We start from the raw sequence: 17,352 nt of genomic DNA, 5'->3' as shown, positions 1-17,352 counted from the left end.
TGGATTTTTACTTCTTGACTTTAAACACTGAGTCTTCTATTCAGCGTTTCTGGTGCTTATCATACAGGCCTAAACTTCATTGATATTTTATGAAAGCATGTGTGGAAAATCTTTTTTAAGCCTCTCTGGTTTGGTTGATGGTTGATTTTTAATTCAACGCCGTTAAACTGCTTGATGAATAGTTTTCTCGATAGTTCTGCTTCTTTCAAAATCAGCTCTTCGATAAACTCGCGCGTTAGATAATTATTTTGTCGATTCTTTAACGGCACATCCACATCGTCAGATCCCGTTGGTCAATAACACGATACGGCCACGACCGCAATCGGTCCACGAGCTGTGAAGACCATCGACTTTGTACCAGGTTTTATCGGAAGTTTCCTAGATCACGTGAATGTACACAGCTGTTGAATAGACGAAATACCAAGAGAAACATCTATATCACATTTTACGGATTATCCGTTGCATCATTTCAAGTGATGTGAAGATCCTAGTTATCGTTGCAAATGTGACAGGATGAAACCGAAGCTTTTCAGTAAGCTTTACCGAGAGAACTTGTCAGTATTATGTTTCATACTCGTCAAATCCAAAATCAAAGTTCCTGACTAAACATAAACTCTTTCGAGAATGTAGAAAAAATATGCAAACGAGAAAACGAGAAGTTATTGAAGTGCATAATCAAACATGACGTGGATGAAGACCTATAAAACATGGGTTAATTTGAGACGTTTAATACGTTTTTTTTTTAAATCGTGTATAATATCATCGTCGTCACATGTGATCCTATTGTCACTTCACAAAAAGTTGTATGTCTATATTTGAAACAGGAGACATCTTTTTCTTAATCTTTACGTATCAAGATGCTCTCAAAGCGTATGCGATCTTACCATCACGCTTCCTGAAAATATCGAACGCAGGAACCGGAATTCGACATTTTACGAAATCATGTGTCGAAATATCGCTATTTGTATACGCTCACCATTGAATGTGGTATTAAATAACATCAGTTCGATTCCGTTACTGCGGCTTTTAACGTTGTATGGCAGCAGCTATATACGTTACCCTTCACACGGTAAATTACCGCTACAGGTTTTGTTATATGTAATATCGGTTATAGGAAATTTCAAAAAGTGGCTTTTTATGGGTTTTGGAGCAATCAATGTTTCACGTACGAATCGATGGGTCTTTGTTTATACAATATATATATAAGGTAATACATATATATGTATATATCGTCGGCGTCTCCAGCAGCTTACATTGCAATAATATTAAAAATATAATCGTCATTCGTCGATGAACCTAGAATACCGAAATTTACTAACATTCAAAGATTGGTTTTAGGTTGCCGGATTGTCGCCTCTAGCCGTACTATCAGATGAAATGTTACGGCAATATTAATTATATCTGCGATCGACGTCGGCCGGTGCGTAACCAAAGCGCTTCTGTTTAAGCTCGGCGATGTCTGCCTGATGGCTACATTTTCTGATTATCTTAATAAGTAGCGATGAAGTACCGTGTTGAGCCTTAACTCCATTATCATGAGATGCTTTGATAATGAATCAAATTCTTATTGACAGCGTAGGATATCGCCATTCGTGTTTTCCATCCGTGCTTACAGATGAAAGCTAAGTCTAATTGAACAGCGAATAATGTATATGATGAACTTCAAATTCTCCTAAAATATTCAATTAAGTTACTCGGCAGTTCTTCGTTTACATAGCCCAGAGCTACACCTCATTAAAGGCGTAATATTTGTTTTATTTACATGTATATGGTTCAAATAGGGAGAATAAATTCATCTAATCAATTCTGGTTTCGATCGCAATGTCATTTCAGTGAAAGAACACTTAATCTTTCTCTTAGAATACATATCTAATCATATTTAGAATATTTACATGAATCAAATACAAAGCAATTGCTCATCGAAGATAGCTTCTGGCGTCTCTCCTAAATGTCTAGATATACCGGCGAAATCGATTCTGATCTTATCGATAAATACATACAATAGCGCGCCCGGCGTCGGGTGACTTTAATATGTAAATAGAAATGTTGTATAAGTTCCATATTCAAGTTCAATTTTTAAAATCAATTTCATCAAGTCAATCCTTCATTGAATATGGGAACAAGAATCTATGGGAACAGTCATTGATTGGTTGACGGATTTTTCCCCGTCACAATGACGTGTTCGTTTGCCGCCATTGTTTTTTTTTTCTTGTGACAAAATCACAACTATTTCATAGCCAAGAGGCCATAAAGATTAACATATCGTTGTAATCAATGTGAGCAAGCCTCTGGTTAAATATTATGGATTTATTGGCGGGAAATTACTCGTTCAATTTAGCACTTATGCGCTCGTATAATCGCTAAACGCTTGGCAATTCTGCTACATCAGCGTCGCCGGAAAAAGGCGTAATGAGGTGCGTGGAATGCCCATAAAGACTGAAAAAAGTCCACCATTGTCGACGCCTACCAAGACGAATCCCATCCCAAACAGTGCCGAAATGATTTGTACGTTTTCATATATTTCCACCAACTGCTGAGTCGGGTCATTCTGCATTCAAGCAACGAGCTCTCAGATATGTCGAACGGGGTTTTTTCATCAGCAAAGAATACCCGTATCGAGCAGTCGTGCAATTTATTTGATACAAATCACAAAGGATGGTTCTATACAAGTCATACAAGACATTTCTAAAGTTGGAACGGTTGGTAAAAGATATAGGATTACGTTGTCTTTATTTAATCAAATAATTGAACAAACACTTAAAACCCCTAATAGCTGCGTGTAATACGAGGGAAATTTGCACTCGTTTTGCTTCATGCATGTATTTAAACTATATGCACATCAAATCAATCATATGGCGTAGAATTTGCTTTTTGAGGTAAATCAGGTTGCGATATCCCACGAGCGCTATTAGATGATTAAAATGGGCGTTTTTCATAGCAAACGCAACATAGAGGGAATGTTAATGATAGAATTTAAAATGGATTCACGTAAATTGAAAAGTTAACAATGTCGCCCGTACACTAACGGAAAGTATATAGGCCTTGTATTATTAATTCCAAAAATTACAATATGACTATTCAGAATGTCCTTAATTCAGCACCGACGACCTTGATTTGTTTGGATCAACAATTCATCCATCAAACGTAAATTCTTTGGTGCTTTGGATTGACTTATATAATAAAGGATATTGATGGGAACGCAGTGAGAATAAGTGCTGTTGGCTTTGCTTACTGATTGTAGTAAGAACAAGGAAACTAACTTGAAAGTTTATTGGGGCCTTGAAGAAAAATAACACGTATGTATTGCCTGATATAGTTGACGGTAAATAATATGATACAATATTAAGGATCAATAATGTTATTTTGAATTTGAATATATTGACAATTGAATTGAATTGACCGGCATCCAGTCTAACCAGGCAAGCCCCGTTACCGTAGGGCGCATCCAATCAAAATTCATTACCAAAAAGTCACGAAATATATTAAATTACAAAATTAAAGTCAGAATTTACAAATGTGATTGATTTTTTGAAACGCCAATATTGATGACGTAGTGCACATCGACTCACTGGACCCCTTCAATAACGCATCGATGTTTATTATCATCGATGTTATAGTAATCGATGTTTATAAACATTATTGTAACGGTTTTTACGGCGTCGAAAAGTAAAGAACAACTGAGTTCGACGAAAGAATTCTACTTTGTACTTGAAAATCCGTAGCGTACTTTTGAATGGTAGGTGGTTGTGAGGTGGGTAAAATAAATCGACGCTAAATTTCTCGATGAATTAAACGAAGGAAGGAAACAACGACGTGGCACCACACGACGCCCGCATATGATAAGTGAATTAATGCATTATATCATAATAAATGGATCACATATCGAATTCCAAAACTCTCGTTGCTACGGATGCAACGGATTCATCATGCATTCAACGGCGAGTTCAATATAAAAATATTCGCGTTTGTGAAATATAAGCACGAAAGATTTAATCATACACAAATGAATATTTTATTTGACGGGAATGACTGCTCACATCACTTGAACGGCGGTGTCACCATTGTTGAAAATGGCTGTCAACACCGAAAATGAAAATTCGTTCGGCCATTAAAGTCTAATAAGATCGCCCAAAAACTGCGAATTAGCACCTTAGGCCTATAGCTCCTAACAAATAAGACGGGCAAAAAATAAACCCAACAAGTCGCTTGCCTGTTCAGAATGAATGGACGATTGTCTCTTCGGAGTAACTGAAATTTCCAATTTTGCATTCTGATTCAACACCAAAAAAATCTATAAATCTGATCGTCCATATTTTTTCTCCGATTTCCGCACATTGCAATAAAAATAGCTCTATTCTGATTCAAGCGAAAACCAATGGTGGAAAATCAACCGTAGGGATGATATTCGTGATACGATAACAAAAAGAGTGACAGAATTGTCTCGTGAGATGTATCGTGTCTGTACGCAATAAGGTTTTAGAGACGATAAACGATGGTAAATTGATTAAATTTGATAAGGAGATATTCTCGTCTTCATATTTAATCGCGCATATCACGATAATTTAACGTTACTTCATTGTGCGTGGGATGACATTCGGGAACGTCAAAATGTTCACAAAGGTACAAACACTTAAATCTATCATCAATTCGGGAGCGCCAACGAACGGATTTCGGGGTTGTTTTAACATTTATTTGTGTAAATCGTTTTAAACGCGTTTATATAAAAACTTGGACGTGTTAATCAAAATCTAAGCGTGACTAAACTCGATTTATACGCGACGTGAATATTGTGTTTTCACGTCGTTTCATTTTACCAGTGATGGCTATTAATGATCTAATTAAAATTCTTACAAGAAATTCTAATTAGATTACAAAATTCTACGGGAAACGCTTTTAAACATAACAGGGGGTTAATTGATCGCTTATCTTAATAAACGCGGTTGGAATAAAAGGAGGCACAAAGAGATCTTTGTTCTAAATGCAGTTTACGGTTTTTTCCGGTATACTGGTGGCCGTCATTGGATGGAGAATATTGGGGAAGTTTGAAATATCGCCTACAGTTCGGAATGGGGAAATGCGTGTAGTTCGCTTAATTCCATTTGGATACGGGTAACGACGTTAGATATGCGTACATACGTCAGACGTACCAATCCTTTAACCCGGGCGCCTACATCATGAAATCAGTCAAGATTTATTTCCACCGTCGAGCGACAAAAATAGTTCGCTTGACGAATAGTTTTATAACTAGTGACACGGGACCCGTGCGTCTTAGGTATTTTATATACGCCTGGGATTTTGTTAAGATTACATCTGACAGACAATCATTCCGTATATTGTGTACACGATGGGCGCAGTGGGATGCAGCGATGATAAGCAATTATGAACCCAAACGTGGCAGTATTTGTATACTGGGGGCTTTAGTGCTTTTCATCCGGGTATTTTTCGGCTTCGGGTTCCAATAGAATATTTATCACTTCCAAGCGGCAGATAAAAAGCTGTCGGTTTGAAATTCAAGACACTTCCCTGATTCAAGACATTTCCCTAGATCATCCGGATCCATATTAAATTTACATGTGACTCCGCAAAACATTATTTCATTGAACAATGGCTAAATCTGATACACGGTTCAGGTAAAAGCCATGAAGTTAAGTTTTTTCTAGCTACCAGACGGTTGATGAATATGTAATGAGAGAAATTTCTTTCCAACATTTTCGTGCTGCCAATATTCCACCATGAAACGCGTCAATTGCGGACTCTATGTATCTCAATTTTGCTTCTGTCTTAGGTTAAAAAGCTCTCGAATCGAAAGACCGTCAATGACTTAATCTTTTTCTCACAGTCAAATTGCGCATTAACACAATGCGAACGGCAAAAAATTTCAACATAATCAGAATTCTCAGGACACCCGAATCCGACGTCGATTCACAACGGATTAGAAACTCGTCAGTTATGTGACCGTACATAAATAACTACGAGTTTTTGAGGTTATCGTTAGTGATGGCCGAGTAGGCCGTACCCGGTCCCTTGATAATTTTGAGAGTCTTCAGTGATGATTGATGTGGACATATGGATACGTGAGGAATCATACGAAATCATAAGCAAGCGGCTCGCCATGCCGTGAGTGCTTCGTGAACAATACACGGCTGCCGACGTGAAGTGTTTTATAAACCGACAAAAATTTATGAACATTCCCCAAAACTTTAGAAAAAAAATTCTAAATTCAAAACGCCTAGCATTATTTCTGAATAACTCGCAGTACAGATACAGATGCTTCATGTGTATCGTTGAATCACGCATGGATGAATTTCATATATCAGTATCAATCTTGTTCGCAACTACTACAGACTTCAGACATTGCTCTTTTTGAATTCAACGATGCGGTAATATGAGATTCATGTTCATACCTGCAACAGACAAAAGTAATCTGATACTAAACCTCGGTTATAAGCACCGTCTCGACTAGCAACGGGAACGAACAAACTGAAAGTGTCCAATTTCATATTAATGAAACACCTAGAGGCGAATATATGGTGAAATCAATTATATAGCGACCATTAGTTGGCCAGTTTGTGAGAGCGAATATAATGACCGTAGGCGAAATCCCCGCCTTCTTAAATTTAGTATCTTTGACGTATAGTAGTTCATTTTCATTAACACACATTACAAAATCTCATTCAAGTGAAATAAAAAGTGTATACCTTCTTTTATTTTTTAGTTGATTTTAACCCCTGCGACGAAAAGGAAAAGCCATGGCCATGCAAATCAGCAAATCAATGTATTTCTATGGAATTCGTCTGCGATGAAAACTTTGACTGTAGAGATGGTTCCGACGAAGACGAAGAACTATGTACCGCAGGTATGTTCAGTAAAAAGTCAATTTCAAAAGTTGACCTCCCATCTATTGGTTTTTATCACTAACTACTGCTGGATGTATTTCGAGTTAATTCAGACACACACCTTTTGGCCGAGAAATGAAAACATCTGAATGTTATTTAATATCATTACAGCCGTTAGACCACCTGTAGACGACATGGTAAATTTCATTAGGAAGGAAAAAGGGTGGATCCTGCCACATCTGCTAGGCAATGCACCGGTATCTACGATCGTTCACAACTTAGCAGGTAAGAATTTCTAACTCACAATGAATATGTTATCAACTATATGAAGCTACGTTAGTCTGCAATAATTTTTTTTTTGCTTTTTGTTGCTCGATAGTCATTCTATAACCGTCGGGTACAATCACGGTGCCTGAAATTCAGGTCGTAATTTAACGGTTCATTAATGTCGCCGTGAGGATTATCATTACATAAAAATCACTAAATTCGCACTAACATAACAGACCAAAATGGCAAAGATAGATAGATCTATAAAATGTATAATTTACTTAGCTTTTTCATTCGAACAGAAATGCACGCATTTCATACATACAAAAAGCTGTGATGATTTCGGTGCAAAAGTTAATCAAATTACAGGCTTGCAATCCACTTTTCGGCCACCTTTTCACCGAACAGTCACAAATGGGGATTTTATATAGCTTTCATTGCAATATTCAGTTAGCTGTTGCCAATCGAGAGTTGATCGTTTTCCCGTGTGGATGAGAGGGGAGATCCGCATGATGTACGATCTTCATCTATCAAAAATTCATGTCTTTCGACCTATCAGATACAAAGAAAATGGCAATATAATATCGCCTAAGGTTTGTTGCATCACGGTGATTTCCCCTGCGGCTAATAGAGTGTGCCGACGAAAGCGGTGTCGATAATATGGGATGCTCTGACTTCGCATGATGGGTTACACGCAAGAAATTTAAAAGGCCCGTTAATAATAAATTAAGTTAATTAATTTTGCCGCGGTTCGTCACCGAAGAATTTAACAATTAACCTTAGGCAATATATTGCAATCACTGCTAATTGAATGAAGGGATGACGCACACGCGACTAAGGTATACGGTGGTCATTTACTCGGAATCGTTTTCAATTCCATTTCATCACCAACGATTTTTAAGTTATCGGCACACGAAACTATCATTACTGAGTAGTTAATTAATTTCTATTTCTGTCGAGCTCCGACCGACCCAGTGAGAGTTCTCTATTAACACCAGTGATCGGCAAACCGAAACAAGGCTAATGAACCCAATGAACTTATGAAATTATATTTCAATTAAACACGTGACCGAAACCGTACGCCCCGACTCGATCTGTAGTGGTTCAAACTCAGGAGGCACGCAATGCATTATTTCATCGGGTTATAAAACTAAAACTGCGCAGTGCAGCGCGACCAGGAAACAATCCAACCAAGTATTTGCGTTGCCATGTAAATAAATTCACAGGCTATATTTCATCATTATATTCAATTATGTCGTGCAAAGTATCCATAGGTATATGTATGGCTGTATCTAACGGCGCACGAGCGTAACATAAACACACGACTTCAGGGAAGCCGCAATTTACAGTCTTGGCACATTTAATTATTTCTTTTTCATCTGTCACATAAAATCGGGTTTTGCATTGCTTTAAGTGTAAAATAGTCACTCAATTGAATATATTATACTGGGTTGCATAGACAAACGGCACGCTTCAAACTGAGTGTTTGTCTCCATTACAGACTTTCTGATCGAAATGAATTGAATTGAACTCTACATAAATAATGATTAGGTACAGATGCGTGTAGATAAATCAAATCAAATACAACCAATTATCATTCTATTACAACGTATTGCATCATAGGCGTTGTAATGATGATGCATTAGAATCAATGATCGGAATAAAAAGTAGTAAAATGAATTTAGAAAAAAAAAACAAAAACCTTGCGGTATTCGTGTAGCGTAGGTTACTGCGTGAAGAATCAATTTTACTTCAGAAAATTGCAATTCATATTGACGAAGAAATCGGTATTTTCTGTCAGAGATAATGATGATGAAGATGATGTTGATGATGACGATGATGATGGTGATTCATGTTTAAATTACGGACGTTTCATAGCATCAAGTCTGTACCCTGATTGAATTCGATACATGCAGTCTCTCTCCGAGAAAATTGATGTTTTGTGATGGAGGGGGGGTCAGAGGAATGGACGTCTCCAACATCCAACATCAATAATGGTGGTTGAATGTTTTACTTAAACATTTATTCATATTCACGATAGGAATAATAAGTTATAGCTAGGTGGATTTTAAGCGGACTTTGGCAGGGGGCTGATAAATCTTATTTCTTGGAGAACATTCATTATGAATGGTCTTGGCTTGTTTGACCACCGAATTGCAAATATTTTCCGATTTGATTTTTGCAGTGAGCCAAACGATAGACGACTTCCGCCACCGAGTAAATCTTAACAGGAAACAATATCAGAATTTGAAGGATGCCCTTGAGGCCATCGCCAACGATGACCAGGAGCCACTGTTAGCTATGGGTATGCCGAGCGGTGTGTGGTCCGAAGTAAAATTTCTGTTCGACCGTTTGATCAAGAGTGGTTTCTACCGTTGAACCCGAAAAAAATATTCCGGACTCTATGGGAAGTGATCTCCAATGATCCTCCAAAAAGCCAACCTTGGACTACTTTTGAATGCCTGATAAAAAATTAAATTTGTTTGTTTTCTTTGTGTATTCGTCAACAGCGATGTTTCTGTGATATTTTATCGATGTAACGTAAGATAGTTTCGTTTGTAATGTACAGAAAGGTATGTCTTGAAAAAGAAAAACCATCGTCCAAATTCAGAGGCGCCATTAAGAACTTTTGTTAGATCATTCAGCCCGATATTTTTCAAATACCTTGGAATGCTTGTCAGCCTAAACCTTTGGCACTTTATGGTGAAGTAGTCATTGTTGTCTTTCTGAGGATGATTTGTATAAAACATATATGTAAAAAGGATATAAAATTGCATTTGTCTCGCAGGCATGCACGTCTTGTGGCCCCTGGAATACTGTGAGATGATTTTATTTTTTGAAACAAACAGGCATACATGGGTCGGAAAACGTTCCTATAAAGTCCGAGGTAATGAAATAGTTTAATCAAATCGTATATGCGGGTATAAGCAGTTCAAAATCGGCGACTCTCGTGGACTGAACTGATGAAACTGTATTTTGGGAGCCATAAGATTTGCCAATGTCGTTGAAAAATAACTCTAGCCGTTATATCTGTTATAAATGTATTAATTGCATGATATTGCTTTTATCCTTCAGACATGTACAGTATATGAAAAATCCCGATCACTATTTTTGTAAAGGCCTAAGTTTCATCTCTTTAAAACGAAGCACGACGTTTAATGAAAAATATTACGGTGGCCGATCACCTTCGTAATTAAGTGCGCTCAGTTCCTTGATTACGATAAAAGCCATCTATCAAAATCTATCAGACCTAGTGAGCTATGATGCCCGTAGAAGAAGCGAGTCTAATATTCACGCAAATCATTGGCTGTTTAGCCTATTACAACATGGCAAATTTACCTTGGTGGTGTAATGATAGGTAAAATGTCAAAACAATTCCAAATGCTTAATAATCAATGTCCATTCCAAACACTGCTCGATTGGCGCTTTAGAAAATTTGAAATGAGCTGATGAGATACATTTAGGAACTTTAAAAAATGAATAGATAAATGCATGGCCGGGGTGATTTTTGGGCTATTTTCTGTTTTTAGTTTATGTATATAGATGTAACGATTCACTGATTTTGATTGCGTATTATACCGTACTATACCGTTCAATTGATAGGATAAATACCACATAGAACTAATAGTGATTCACAATGATTGATAAACTTCAATCACCAACTCTACTAACTCTTTAAGGCGTAGGTCCACTCTTAAATCCATGATATGATATATTTGTTATTCGACCGAGCTATATTTAAGTAACACTGTAGACGTATATCATTATATTAAATAGAACATACTATACATGTGTTGGTGAAGTCGGTTACAGTATCCGATCCACGAGAGTTATTGAGAAAGTAAATTCGTTGAGCTTCAGTACGAAATTTGTTATTGTTGACATCGGCCACAAGCAGATCTACGGAGAAAGGAATCAGAGTCCGTTGTAGAAGAACGAGCGTGCTTCTTGTTGTATACCCTCATATATATTTGACCAATGACTATCAAAATTATTTTCGGTATCGATGTAGGTTGCCTTTCATCGAAAATAAAGTTTTAAACAGAATGTATTCCGAATGAAAAAATGAGTATTTGTTGTTTTTGTTTTTGTTTTCCATTGGCTAGTGGTCTTATAATTCATCAGCTGTACAAGTAGTGCTAATTGATATACCATTCATTATGAGGAACAGAAAACAACTTAGAAAATAACCGCGGAATGTCACTTTGCTGCATAGTCGTTGATTCTATCAAAACGTGACTGATGTGAAGCTTGAGTAGTTTACCAGAAAAAGTGAATCACCAAAGAACTTTGTAGCATAGAACAACATATACATGTAGCATTAGGCTAAGAAATTGATATCTTGTTTCGCATTGATTACAGATTTCATTGCGGTTTACAAAATGCCCCGGCCGATAAGGAGAAATAAGGTATCGTTTTTAGCCTAATATCACATAATATAAAGATATCGTATTTAGTGCATCCACATACAAAAGCTAAATTGAACGATAACACAATATTCAATTTGAAAACTTAGCTACAAAATTGGGCATTATTCTTTATTTACTGTATACATATCCATTTCATTGACTCGATTACCAAAAAGCAGGTCAATTCCTCGAGATATAACGGCGTTTCCACGCAAGGTATGTTCAAAATGGATTCTCAAGTCACCAACTCAAGCAAAGGTATACATTTATTCCCCCAACCAGTTTGAACTCGCATGGTCTAGTTCACTATATAGGAAAATGCTTATCAACACAAAAACATCGATCAAAGTTTGAAAAGAGTTTCGTTATTTAAGAAGTCAGACATATTTTCCCCCGACGCAAATAAAAACAAAGAGATTACCGATTACCCACACACCAGCCTACGTACGTGCCAGTTCGAACTTTTTCCAGCTAACAAATGTAGAGATCTGAGATAATGCCTTGTTATTTTCTGCATATAAAGCATAATCATGAGAAACCGACCACGCATTATTCAGTATTCAGTGCCCTTTACTCAGAGTTTTTCTCGTAAACTATATCGCATTAATTATGAAATGATGGTGATAACGATGTCGACATTTTCTACGAACTGGTGACGTAAACGTCTAACTGATTGTTTATCAACAAGTTACCCGCGCATCTGAATAGACAAATCTTGATGTAGTTATTTTCTGATAGCTGTAAATCTGCATTAAGTTACTCGATTTTTTTACATATATCATGTTGCTGCAATATCATATCCCTAGTAAATTATTGACAAAGTGATATTGATATATGAGTTACTGATGAGTTCGCAGCCATTTACTGTCTCGGATATATATGTATATCCCTTTGGCATTTCTTCTCTTTGGCGAAGAATGCCATTTCTATTGATAATGGCGTATATCTAATATATTGACCCAGTTGATTTCACCAAAGACACGGAGTTAGATTGATATTCAGAACAATGGCGCTTCCAGGACCATAAACCAGTACCGAAGGAGCCCCGCATATAACTAGCAAAAGGTATATGAAACTGCATTAACCTGTTTCTTAAAGTACGTAATATAAGACTGGGATATTGAAGTATGGGATCTTATTGATGATACATGTAAATAAGTGGCCAGTTCCTTAATCATGCGTAATTGACGTTCATAAACATACGATCAAAGATTAATGAGGAATATATTTTGGTGATTTTGTTCCAAGCAAAGGGAACCGAAGACAAGTGATAAGAGTATCAAGACAAGATCACTGGTAGAGCGCCATACGACATGTCCGAAAACAAAGATGGTTCACGTAATACAACACCATTATTGATATCTGCATCGACGAACAAATCTTCTTACAATGCAACGGAAGAACATCAAAAGGTCTGATTCAACTAGATAGGCTATTATTGATAAGAACTATCACACCAAATTTGATAAGACCCGCTTGAATAGTCTTATGTTAAGTTAAATCATGGACTTATAAACTAGAAATCTAGTTTATACGTCCATGGTTAAATCTACGAGCAATTTTGCTCGTAGGTTAAATGTAATAGATGAATACATCAGCTGTGGTTAAATCACTTCCAATGCCAATGATGTGCTCCCCTTCTTTAGACGTAATCGTTTAACATTATAGGTTCCATTAGTAACAGACACCGAAGCGGCAACCAATAGTAACGAAAACCTAAAAAGTGGACTCTTTGGGGCGTGTTTCAATACATCGAACTCTATTATTGGAGCTGGAATAATCGGTTTGTATTTTGTTTTCGATATTTTTATCAAATATTATGTCACTGTAGAGTTATATCCGACAATACAGTACAATGATCCCAGTGGGTTAATTACATCTTCGATATCATCATTAACGAAAAAGTTGATCTTATAAATAACGAAGAGATTAAATAAGAAAGATCCAGCTCCTCTCATCTCCCCGCATTATGCAATGTATCTGATGTGATTATTCTTTAACCTAAGCTCATGATTATATCAAATGATGCATAATCATCTTTGTCATATCATTATATCATCCATTGTTCCAGGAATCCCTTATGCTATTGGAACGAGTGGAATCGGACTTGGCTCAATTTTATTGATTCTTACAGGCTTGATAAATGGTACGTTTATTTAAAAATTATCACTTCTGCAAAAAAGGAATATGTAAGGGACAATATAAAAACCTCAACAACGCACTCTGCTAATATGGTATATCATAAGGATTTAGGCTGTCAAGCACGGTAACAGATATGTAAACAACTGACCAAAAGACTTAGAGCAGGTCATCTTGTAAATATCAGATGAATAGTTTTCAATTGAGCGACATGCTTGATAAATTCAGTCTACTTTATTTTTAGATTATTCATTAATTATTCTGATTAAAGCTGGGACATTATGCAATAAGTCAACATATCAGGTAATTTCCATTTGCGTAAGCGGTGAAATACATTCTCTTCACGGAATAAAAACGCGTTCGAAATGAAAACGCGAATAGTATATATTACATTATATAATACTCAAATTCCTGAAAAAGTGAATTATCTCAAATTTAGCATAGGCATTGAATAATGATGGTATTGCAATGGACTTTGACTGTATATACCCGATTCACTAAATCCCCCAGAAACACGTCTCTGACAAATATTTTCCCGCGATCTAGGAGGTTGTTCAAGCAGCGTTCGGAAAACCGGGTTATGTCGTGATTACTTTCGTACAGTTTTTGTATCCGTATCTGGCAATGGTCAGCTATAACATAATTGTAGGAGACAATTTAACGAAGCTAGCCGAATGGATAGGCGGACGTAAGTAGCTCGTAATCCAATCAGTAATAGATATTCTTTTTACAAAAAGCCGACGACCGAATGGTCTGGCGGGAGAATAATCCATCCTGATATCTTATTATATTTCTGTATGTAATTTGCGGTCAATGCAGCCATGTATTGATGTTATTTAGTTGGACCTGCTATGATAGCTTATTGGTGGAATTGGGGTAGCTATGCGAGGTCTAGCGTACAAAATAACAAAGGAGATTCGGTGATTGTTATATAAACATATGTTATATACATTAGGAACTAAAGCACGTGTACCAGAGTAAAGAACAGCATATCCTCCCGTTTTAATCAAACTCTTAAGCTTCAAATTGATATTGATATATGATTCCAGTCCCAAAACAGTCAATAGGCGAGCGATATATTCCGATCAGATAACTTCTGTGTCTAAACCGATGTTTAATGGTCGTCTGTTATTACAGATTCCATTACGGGTACCATATTAGACAGCCGTCAGCTTTATATCGCGGCAGCAAATATCGTCATCATGGTTCCCATATCTCTGTTCAGAAATGTGTCCAGATTAGAGAAGGTATACCATTCGTGATCGAAAGAATTCATATTCGATGGTTCGTGAGGATGTTTTCATTGTTTCTTTCAGTTTGCTGCATTTTCGTTAAGCATGATCATTCTGTTTTGTGCATTTCTCATTTATAAACTGGTTATTATGGTCGACACAGCTGTGTAAGTACCTGCCACTCAGACGCATTAAACAATCATCAATAAGTCAGCAGTGCCAACTAAATGGCGACCTTATCGACACGTTCAAAACATTTCGATCAAACCCCACAATATACCACTTAACTACAAAACATCCTTCATCCAGGCTGTAAACGTGTCATACCTTGTTTAGTCAATTATTTCTACAGTTCCCTTATATTTATAAAGCAATATGTTGTATGACGCATTTTTTTCCATTTTATGAAGTCCACATTTACCATCCGATTGGGAATTTGCTAAACCAAAATTTCTTCAGGGTGTCAGCATTATGGCCTTTGGTGAGTAGCATAAACCTCAGAACCTTGGACCTCAGAAATTTTATGGGTTAATTCTGCAGTAATCACCTTTCCCCACCTTGGTGTACAAGGTGGTGCCTGTATCGACCTAACTTGATTAGGAAGATATATCTATTGTGAAGGGAATGTTATAAAGCTGAATTTAAGGCCTTCTATTTCAGCCTATCTTTGTCACCACAATGCTTTCCTTATTTGGGATTCATTGAGGATTAAGACAACGTCGCAGTGGGCAAAGATTACGCATAGTAGTATGTCATTCGTCGTTGTAATGATGGCTATTGTCGGGTGCTGCGGTTACAGTACATTCCGCTCGGAAATTCAAGGTTTGAATCAAAATAGCAGACTCAATTTCTCCATTTTTATTACTCACGAATTGAATTACCTTAGAAAACTATATGGCGATTACACGGTAACGTGTAAAGCATAAGTTGGTTTGAAACAGGGTGGCCTTAGTAATTCAAGATGATTTGTTTTTTTCGAATCAGGAAATATCTTGGAGAATTTCTGCAACAACGACATCATGGCAAACATTGCGAGGCTTATGTATACAACCAACATAATGCTTACCTATCCCCTGGAGTGTTTCGTCGTGAGAGAGGTAAATGTGTCAATTTCTATTCATTCTAAGACTTTTCTTTTTTTGGGAACGGAATCATGTTCTTCCGAGCTATTCTAGTGGAAATGATGTTTTGCTCTTTACGTACCAGGTGATAGAAAACGTATTCTTTAAAAGTCCGCAGACTCTACTACGCCATGTTATTGAGACGATTATCATTACCGGTACAACACTGGCCATATCGCTATCCACTGACTGTGTGTCTATCGTTCTAGAAATAACCGTAAGTTTTTTTGGAAAGGCGCATCTCCCAGAAAGTATAGGATTACACATTATGAAGGTAGTTAATGAATGGTGTTTTTTGGCAGGGTCTCGATGCAGAAAGGCTTTCTGCTCGTGTTACTGTAATATTCAGCTTGTTTAGAAAATAGAAATCCAGCTAACGTTCAGATGTTTTTCGTAGTTGTTTATCGTAAAGGGAATTAGCAATTGGTGAAAAGCTATAACAAAATTCATCAAAAAATTATTCGTAATATATAATGCATGTACCCATGTCCGATAATGTAACTTTGAATATCTGTTTCTTTTTTTTCATTTGCTAAGTACATATACGTTACTATCATCATCCCCGTATCATTACAAAATCATTTTATATTTTTCAGGGGGTTGTGACAGCAGCGCCGATGATTTTCTTATTCCCGGCGCTATGTTATATGAAACTACGAAATGAACCCATTCTATCAAAGGCAAACGTGTTGCCAACAGTCGTTGTTGTGCTAGGTGTCGGGGTTGTATGTGTTGGCTTGTATCAGGTCATTGAACACCTGATCGCGGGCGTAACCTGCAGTCACGGTGCCGAAATGCCGTACTGTATAAAGACGAACACCACGTTCACTGATGAAGTCTCGTATCGTTATGATTTATTGATGGTTTCATGAAAATAAAAAAATTATCTGATTATATTCACTGATTTGCATTTTAATCTTTGGCCACTAGGTGAACTGGCGGCGCCAAAAATTCAAAATTCGTTACTATGTTGACAATCATGGATGCTTTTTTTCTGAGTATCAGTTTGAAGTGATTAAATAGACTGCATGGACTTAGTAACGATTTTCTATTGACGTCGAACCAAATTTATGATTCACTGTCTTTTTATTTTCCTTTTAAGCAACCTAATTTCTTCTTTCGCATGGAATAAACTCAAAAATGAAATAATCACAATTTAGACGCCAACACCATTTCTACAATTGTATGCATATTAGAGCATTTTGCTTCTTCTTCCAATTATGTCACTTGTTAAAACATGATATTTCGATTGGTTCGCCCAGGGAGGTGCTGCAGCCACGGCGCGCAGTCCCGGCACACACTAGGCGGAACGCGGACAAAATGATTAAACATGGTACTGCAGACTAGG

General features: G+C 37.0%; 2 protein-coding genes across 3 annotated transcripts in view; both read left to right on the top strand.

The window, feature by feature from the left end:
- The window catches only part of LOC141906995 (neuropeptide prohormone-4-like), a 51,648-nt gene extending 40,512 nt beyond the window's left edge, over positions 1–11,136 (top strand). For both annotated transcript variants that reach the window (XM_074796523.1, XM_074796532.1), the window contains exons 3-5: positions 6,716–6,856; positions 7,008–7,121; positions 9,289–11,136. In XM_074796523.1, the coding sequence (XP_074652624.1) occupies positions 6,716–6,856; positions 7,008–7,121; positions 9,289–9,482 (449 nt within the window). In that variant the 3' untranslated portion in view covers positions 9,483–11,136. The remainder of the gene's footprint in view (positions 1–6,715; positions 6,857–7,007; positions 7,122–9,288) is intronic.
- Positions 11,137–12,466: 1,330 nt separating this feature from the next.
- On the top strand, positions 12,467–16,894 carry LOC141907381 (putative sodium-coupled neutral amino acid transporter 11). The gene is made up of 13 exons (XM_074797005.1): positions 12,467–12,577; positions 12,761–12,924; positions 13,181–13,295; positions 13,584–13,658; positions 13,896–13,954; positions 14,198–14,339; positions 14,789–14,898; positions 14,968–15,050; positions 15,294–15,364; positions 15,544–15,705; positions 15,868–15,980; positions 16,090–16,221; positions 16,601–16,894. The coding sequence occupies exons 2-13, from the start codon at positions 12,826–12,828 to the stop codon at positions 16,874–16,876; spliced, it is 1,437 nt and encodes a 478-aa protein (XP_074653106.1). The 5' UTR covers positions 12,467–12,577; positions 12,761–12,825; the 3' UTR covers positions 16,877–16,894.
- Positions 16,895–17,352: the final 458 nt, after the last annotated feature.

Source organism: Tubulanus polymorphus, chromosome 1 (assembly GCF_964204645.1).
Source record: "Tubulanus polymorphus chromosome 1, tnTubPoly1.2, whole genome shotgun sequence".
NCBI classification, from domain to species: domain Eukaryota; kingdom Metazoa; phylum Nemertea; class Palaeonemertea; order Tubulaniformes; family Tubulanidae; genus Tubulanus; species Tubulanus polymorphus.
Note: the sequence above shows the minus strand (reverse complement) of the source record. Positions and strands in the feature narration are given on the sequence as shown.

What these genes read in the sequence shown, in the direction of transcription:
- LOC141907381 (XM_074797005.1), top strand. Translation starts at nt 12,826, where the DNA reads ATGTCCGAAAACAAAGATGGTTCACGTAATACAACACCATTATTGATA. An exon ending in TATTGGAGCTGGAATAATCG is followed by an intron (nt 13,296 to 13,583) that starts GTTTGTATTTTG and finishes CCATTGTTCCAG; the next exon opens with GAATCCCTTATGCTATTGGA. An exon ending in TGTCAGCATTATGGCCTTTG is followed by an intron (nt 15,365 to 15,543) that starts GTGAGTAGCATA and finishes CTTCTATTTCAG; the next exon opens with CCTATCTTTGTCACCACAAT.